Source organism: Nannospalax galili, unplaced genomic scaffold (assembly GCF_000622305.1).
Source record: "Nannospalax galili isolate Female #2095 unplaced genomic scaffold, S.galili_v1.0 scaffold113, whole genome shotgun sequence".
NCBI classification, from domain to species: Eukaryota; Metazoa; Chordata; class Mammalia; order Rodentia; family Spalacidae; genus Nannospalax; species Nannospalax galili.
Genome location: NW_008335444.1, coordinates 7,849,982 through 7,857,247, shown reverse-complemented (window position 1 = coordinate 7,857,247; position 7,266 = coordinate 7,849,982). Strand labels below are relative to the sequence as shown.

The 7,266-nt window shown below is 38.3% G+C and overlaps 1 protein-coding gene across 3 annotated transcripts in view; it reads right to left on the bottom strand.

Moving 5' to 3' along the window:
- Positions 1-5,195: 5,195 nt before the first annotated feature.
- Positions 5,196-7,266, bottom strand: part of Mdm4 (MDM4 regulator of p53) — a 43,784-nt gene continuing 41,713 nt past the window's right edge. For 2 of the 3 annotated variants that reach the window (XM_008830389.2, XM_017797466.2), the window contains one exon: positions 5,196-6,359. In XM_008830389.2, coding sequence (XP_008828611.1) covers positions 5,787-6,359 — 573 coding nt within the window. In that variant the 3' untranslated portion in view covers positions 5,196-5,786. The remainder of the gene's footprint in view (positions 6,360-7,266) is intronic. The other variant, XR_003849131.1, reaches the window with a different exon arrangement.

The following is a 7,266-nucleotide window of genomic DNA, read 5'->3' as shown; positions in this document are numbered from 1 at the left end:
AGGGAGGGAGGGAGGGAGGGGCCTATTGACATCAAAGTACTTACTGCTCAAAACTAAAAACAAAAAAAGCGCCTTTGGATAACAAATTAAATGCTCTGATCAACTCTCAAGTGTCACAATACAACATTAATCTTCAATAAAGCATTTGCCAGACTAACAAGCACTCCAAGAAAGGAATTTTTCTGGTAGCACTACTTGGCCCTTTAAGGTTACGTCTGGCCTCTCCCTCCACTTTAAGAAACCAGAGTTCTGGCTGTGCTGTGCCCCTAGAAGGGACGGAATGCAGATCCTGCACAAAGGATTGGCTACTAAGAAATTCTCTCCATTACTTTCTGCAGATGTACCTTTCTCTGTTAGCACCAATCATTCAAATGGCTGCAGAGGGAGAGTCAGAAATAGTATATAGTATAGTTTCTTTTTAACAATGCCACAGTTACTAAAAATGGCATTAGTTGGGATTGCACATTCATGATTTCAAAAGATCTCAAAATGCCTATGGAATATTCCCCCAACAGGAGAGGAGAGCTGGGGGCGCCTCCAAAGGAAACACATAGTAATGCGAAAGAACACATCCAAACAGTCAAAGGGAACTACCCCCCAACTAGGTCTAGGGAGCCACTTTAACCACCACCTCAGACACTCCTTTCTAGTCTAGTCTTAGGGGCTTAACATAATATTGCCCCTCAGAAGCTAAACTGCAGGTGTCACCAATCTAAGGAATTCCATTCCTTATGGCAGTGCAAAACTTCAGTCATCTGTAAACACTGTACATTTTACTTTTGGCACGGGGGAAGAGCTTCCAGGTTCCTTTGTCCTTGAAGTGCAGATTCTAAACAGCTAGCTCCTCAACTACAGACATTTTTAGCAAAGGTAGCATCAATCTGGATAGCGTGTGCACACATGTATACTCATGAATGGCATCAAAATGAATTCTCTTTAAGGATGAATCTGAACAATTTTAGCACAGAAAGGGCTAAAGGAAAAAACAACAAATTCACAGTATCTAAAACCAAGTACTTTCACAAGTTCACATAACATCATAGAAACAGAACAAAACAAACAAAAACACTATCAAATAACTAGTCTGCAAGTTTCCTCCTTTCTAAAGTGAACCAAACAAGTAGCTTTGTGGAACTGAGACCATTCACCATTTCCCACTAGTGACTTTTCAAAGGCACCAATATTACATTGAATATAAACACACATACAAAATGTTATAAATGATCTTTGCTTTCAAAAATAAATTCTTTCAAACCATGTGATATTCCACCAAGTATTTCATACATCTAAATACACATAAATAACGAATACATATCTGCATTATCATAAATGCTCGGCAGTGAAATGTTATAGTACATAATTCTGTGGCTGTCTGGAGACTGGCCTGGTACTCTGATCCATCTGTTCCAACCTACGACTGGAACCTATGATGTCCTACATGGACTAGGGAAATGGTAACACTGTGTGAAGGCTTGGTTTGAATTTCTACTGCAAGCAGTAAATACAGAAGCACACTGATGACTATAAAGTTCTTTGTAAGGGGAATGAGTTAACAGTGAAACACTACAGATTTTCTTAATGATCTGTTATCTCTGCTCTGGATTTTTTTGTCCAGGATAATACAGTCAATACCTTCAATGACAACTAAAATAAGAAATTTGACAAGGTATGACAGCAGCACATGCCTGTAATCCTAGCACTCTGAAGCAGGAGGATCACTGCAAGTTTGAGGCCAGTCTGGGCTACATGGTTACTAATTAGGGCTAAACAGCAAGGCCTTGTTTCAAAAAAAAAACACACACAAATGTGATGCTAATGTGGGATGGTTTCGTTAACTCAGTTCATGGAGTGACTAAACATTGAACAATAACATCTGCTTTAAAAGACCTTTCCTCACTGAATTAAGATTTCAACTGAAGCATGGCTTACAAAAACCAGAATGACTATTTAACCCAATACTCAAATGAAGACATTTTAAAGTGAAAGGGGAGATGGAGAGAAACCAGACAGGAGACGGAAAAACAGGGACAAATTGGCACTCTCTCTGAAAACTAAAACATATGTTCCCATAATTTCAACTGAATGATGGTGGTAGATCATATACTAGTAAAATAGAAAATTTCAAACTATGCCTTACACACTAAAATTCTGTTATCCTAATGGCAACAAAATGAGAAAAATCAAACACAAATTAACAAAATGACTTAAAGTTTCTCATAAGCAAAGACAGGATGTGGCTCAAAGAAAACAAAACAAAACAAAGACATGAGTAAAAACAACAACAAAAAAATCTGTTGCTCTTAGAAGGAAAAATACTTAGTAGCCTACAGAGATGCTGTGGTGGGGAAGGATAGTTCAATTAGTATCACATACCTACAAACATAAATGTTTAATTCTTTAAGCTTTTTTAAAACATTCTGCAAGTTCACATAAGGGGATCCCCAATTCTCCCTAACTTCAGTTTCTTACTTACAAAAGCATCTGACACAAAAACAAACTTGAGAACTACCAAACTACTATGAAGAGTACTATTTTGGGGAAACAGGGAGTAAGGAACAAATTAAATGAGCTTTCTAAAATTTCAAAGCCAAGTTTCATCACGTTTTCTAATAGATCATTTAAGTCAAAGGACTTGTTTTGCTTACTGGGGATAAAACCCTCACCCCTAAATGACTCCGACTACAGCTGAGACTCACCTCCCAGGAAAGAGCAATGCTAGAGAAAATGGTTCCATTACCTTTTCTTGCTCTCACGGTAGAAGAAGTTTTTGGGTTAGCTAAACATTTATAGGCCATTTACTCTGGAAGAAAGTGTTAAGTTGTTTTCTCTAGAGTTGTAGTGCTCACAGCCATTTGTTACAGGATCAATCTACATTTTAAGGTTTTGTCATTTCAAATTCAACAAATGGCACTATTTAAAATATCTCACAGATGTTAATAAGGTAACACGTATTTTCTAAAGATGTACTAGTCAAGAGACATAGATTCCAGCAGCAGCTCTACCACTAGCTACATCATTTGCTTTCATGTGCAAAGTAACAAGGATTGAATATGAGTGCATTATATTTTAAAAATTCAGACATTTTAAGAAAACTTCCTTGCTGGGCATGGTGGTGCATGCCTTTAGTCCCAGCACCCAGGAGGCAGAGACAGGTGGATCTCTGAGAGTTCCAGACCAGTCTGGTCTACATATGATAACCTCTTTGGAGATAAGTCTGCCCCATTTTTATGTTAGCTCAGAGAATCATGACTTGTAGGATAGATAAGAAAGAAAGAAAGAAAGAAAGAAAGAAAGAAAGAAAGAAAAAAAAAGAGAGAAAGAAAATTTCCTACCTAGAAACTAAATATGGCCAGTGATGAATCCTGTTCTATCTACTTCCTGTTTGGTATCTACAAAAACAGGAAGAAAAACCTTTCTAGGACAGGACTTCTGAAAGTAGCCTGTTCAAAGCTTGCATGATGGCCTCCTCAAATAAGCTATAATGACCCAGATAGCAGGGATTTGTCTCTGGGGATTGGAGCACTTTTTTTTTTACTTTTTTTTTTAATCAAGCAGAGTTGGAGATTTTAGTAAATTTTATTTTTTGGCCTTTTTTTTTTTGAGACAGGATCTCCCTGTAGCCCTAGCTGTCCTGGAACTCACTATGTAGACTGGGCTGGCCTTGAACTCAGAGATCCACGTGTCTCTGCCTCCCGAGTGCTGGGATTAAAGGCATGCGCCACCACACCCGGCTAGTAAATATATTTTAATGTAAGCTTAAACATGAAGATTGGGAGAAAAAGGTGCTCAGAAGAAAGTCAGACCTACCCAAGTCTGAGTACGGGCTCAAGAGAGAGGACCAGGACTGGAGCACTTCTAAGAAAACCAGGTGATTCTTATGACCTCCAAGTTCAATTATTCTAGGGATTTGGTCTTTAAAATGATATATTCATATTCCCAAGGCTATACCACGATCTCCCTCATGAGTTCAGCAACATAAATAGGTAAAAAGAAATCAGTCTGAATGTCTTCAATTTGTTTATCAGTATTATCCTAAACAGCTATGGTCTAAGATGACTAAACAGAATTAAACAGATTCTCTTCTATTTTATTTCCCTTTTCACAATGGTTAGACTCCCCATTCTCTCATCCAAATCTTACTATAGACAGTAGCCTGAGAGTAAGAACCCCAGAGGCAGAGATCAAAATCACCTAGCAGGCTTCCAAGAGACAATGAATCAAGAGCCTGGATTACAAATTCTGTACCTTCTTTTTTTCAGAACTGACTACCGAGTAGGCTATGCCAGGTGTACACTCATGTATTTATTTGAATTAAGACTAAGAGATTTCAGTTTGGCATGATACAGCCTGAAATTACAGCACTGAGGTGGTAGAGACAGGAGGGCATCCTTGGCTACACAGCTGAGTTAGAGATCAGTCTGAGCTACAAGAAACGCTGCTTCAAAACAAAACAAACAAGTCAACAAATAAACAAGAAAGAGATTTCTTGAAAGTTTAGTCTGCTATTTTTTAAAATACTAGGCTTTGCTTTTTTGTAGGACATGACTTTTTCCACAATTAGCTAAATCTACAGCTTTGATAATGCTTTTAACCCCCCCCCACACACACACAAAGACACACTATTTTAGATGGTATGTTCTTTGTAAGTACTTAAACTTTGGAAACTTAGATATAAAATCAAAGCTGTGCAAAAGTAAAACCACCTGGGTGAGAGCCACGCAGAGATCGAAGGGAATGGCCTGAAAGAGACTATTGGAGTATTTTGGAGTGGCAGAAACATTTAACTTAAAGTAGCTACTCAGATTTCTACAACGCTTCCCTCAAATATTTCATTGTTAACTATATCTACACTAATTTAAATGTCCAAAATGTTATACACATTTTCTCAAATATCTTAGGGCTATGTGAGCAAAAATATTTAATAACCAGTGTACTAAGACATAGAAAGAAGAACCTCTTGCATTGTAGGAGTTTTTCTTAAGCCAGATGTAGCGGCACACATCTAATTCCCAGCTCCTCAAGAACCCAGGGTGGGAGGGTGGAGAACTTGAGGACTGCCTGGGTAACCCAGAAAAACTGTCTCTTATAAGAATAAGGGATTAACTTAGGGGTAAGTGATAGAGTGCATGCTCACGGCTCTAAGTTTGACTATCAGTATAAAGGGGGTGAGGGAGCTTTGTTTTTTCTGAACCAGGCAGAATGACTTCAACATAAACTAATTAAACAGCAAGTCACAGTTTGACTAATCAGGTGTCTGTTTTCCCAGTGTTGGCCCTAGCATTTTCCTAATAACTACCTTAGAGTTTAACGCCTCAAGAATATTACTGAACACCAGGGGTAGAGAATAAAATTAACTAAAAAATTAATTTTGCAATAATTTGGTAAGTGAATGTTTTATGTTTCTGTTAGCTGTTCCCTCTCAGATTTCAACTTTTGAAGGAATTGATTTTCTTATCTTTTCATGTTAATGAAATCCCCAAATCAACCTTCTAAGATGTTCTCAAATTCCATATATGCTTACAAAAATAAACACATGCAATGGGGTCACACTTAGAAAAGATGGTCAATACTATGTAATCCAGAACTCACAGAGATTCATTCACCTGCTTCCTGAGTTCTGGGACTAAAGGCATGTACCACCATGCCCAGCTACACAGATTTTTTTTTTTTTTTTTTTAACACCCTAGACTGGCCTCAAAATTGGTGATCTGTCTGCCTCTGCCTCCAAGAACACTGATTTTTTATAAGTTACCTGGTCTTTCTAATATTTCTCTCAAATTATTAAGTTATGCTATAAACACTTTAATAACCAACTGAATCTCTTTCTTACAAGTAGGACACGAAGCCCCAGCCTTCTTTAGTCTTCTGGCACAGTGAAAACAGGTAGTAAGATGGCTCGTCCTCCCATGAATAATGTTCCCATCTCGAGGTCTTTTCTCACATAAGCTACATGGCTTCAAGATATTCTGACAATCCTCCATATTTTCTGTATCTGTTTTCTGCTCAGAAAGGATATCTGATTGTTCTCGCAAGCTTGAGATTGTCTCTTGACTTTCAGAACTGTGAGCCAAATCCAAGAATTCCACTGAGTTGCAAGGGTTAAAGAGTTTGGAATTTTCTTCCTTTATATATACATCTTTAGGTCTAACAACTGGAGCTGAAATGGTTCTCCGACAATCTGGAACATCAATTCCTTCATTTTCCTTCTTTTCAGGTATGGCAGTGATATCAGATGTGGAGAGAGAATGTGTTAATTTAGAACAATCCGAATACCAATCCTTCCTCAAGGCCCAGCAACGAAAACAGTACCTCTTGCTTGGAGAGTTAAACTTCTTGCACTCAGTACATTGCCACTCATCCTACAAAGAGATAAGTGCAGTCAATTAACACTCAGTACTGGGTGAAAAAAGCGTTGAGAAAAAGGGAAGGTAGGATTGGTGGGATGGGTCAGCAGGTAAAAGCACTTGCTGTGCAAGCCTGATAACCTAACATCCTTGGAACTCACAGCAGAAGGAGAAAAACTAACTCTTGAAAGCTGTCCTGTGTCCTACAAACATGCCGTGACATCCATCTTTCCTACCTCCCTACCTCTCTCCCTCCTTCTCTCTCTCCCATTCCTCCCTCTCTCTCTCTCTCACACACACACACTCTAACAAAATAAAAAAGGAAGATACACACATGCTCTAATTTTAAAAAAGGAAGAAAAACAGGCTGAATTCTCATCATTTCACTGTGTATGTCCAGACATCCCACACCAGTGGTCCAGCTTGAGACCTAAACAAATTCTATAGCCACATGGAAGTCCTTGGAAGTTTTACACTGATAGTGCCACAACTGTCCTTTTCAAACCAAAATTTGATATAGCTATCTTTTAAGAAAGTTAATTATTTTGGCTTTCTATCCAGTTTGGGGTGAAATGTACACTGTTTCTTTTCCTTGCCTTCTTATTGGTCACTTTTCTATATACTCCTTTGTCTGGCCAGATGCTAATAAATGGAGATAATATTCTGCCTTTGTTTCCTACTAATTAACAGGTACTATAAAACTTAACAAAGGGACTGGAGAGATGTCTCAGCAGTTAAGAGCACCTGCTGCTCTTGCAGAGAACCTGGTTTAGTTCACAGAACCCATGTCAGATAATTTACAACTGCCTACTAAGTCAAGCTCCAAGAGGTCTGCCATCCTCTTCTAGCCTCTGAGGGTACCACAACACACGTGCTCATACCACACACAAATAAATAAATAAATAAATAAATAAATAAATAA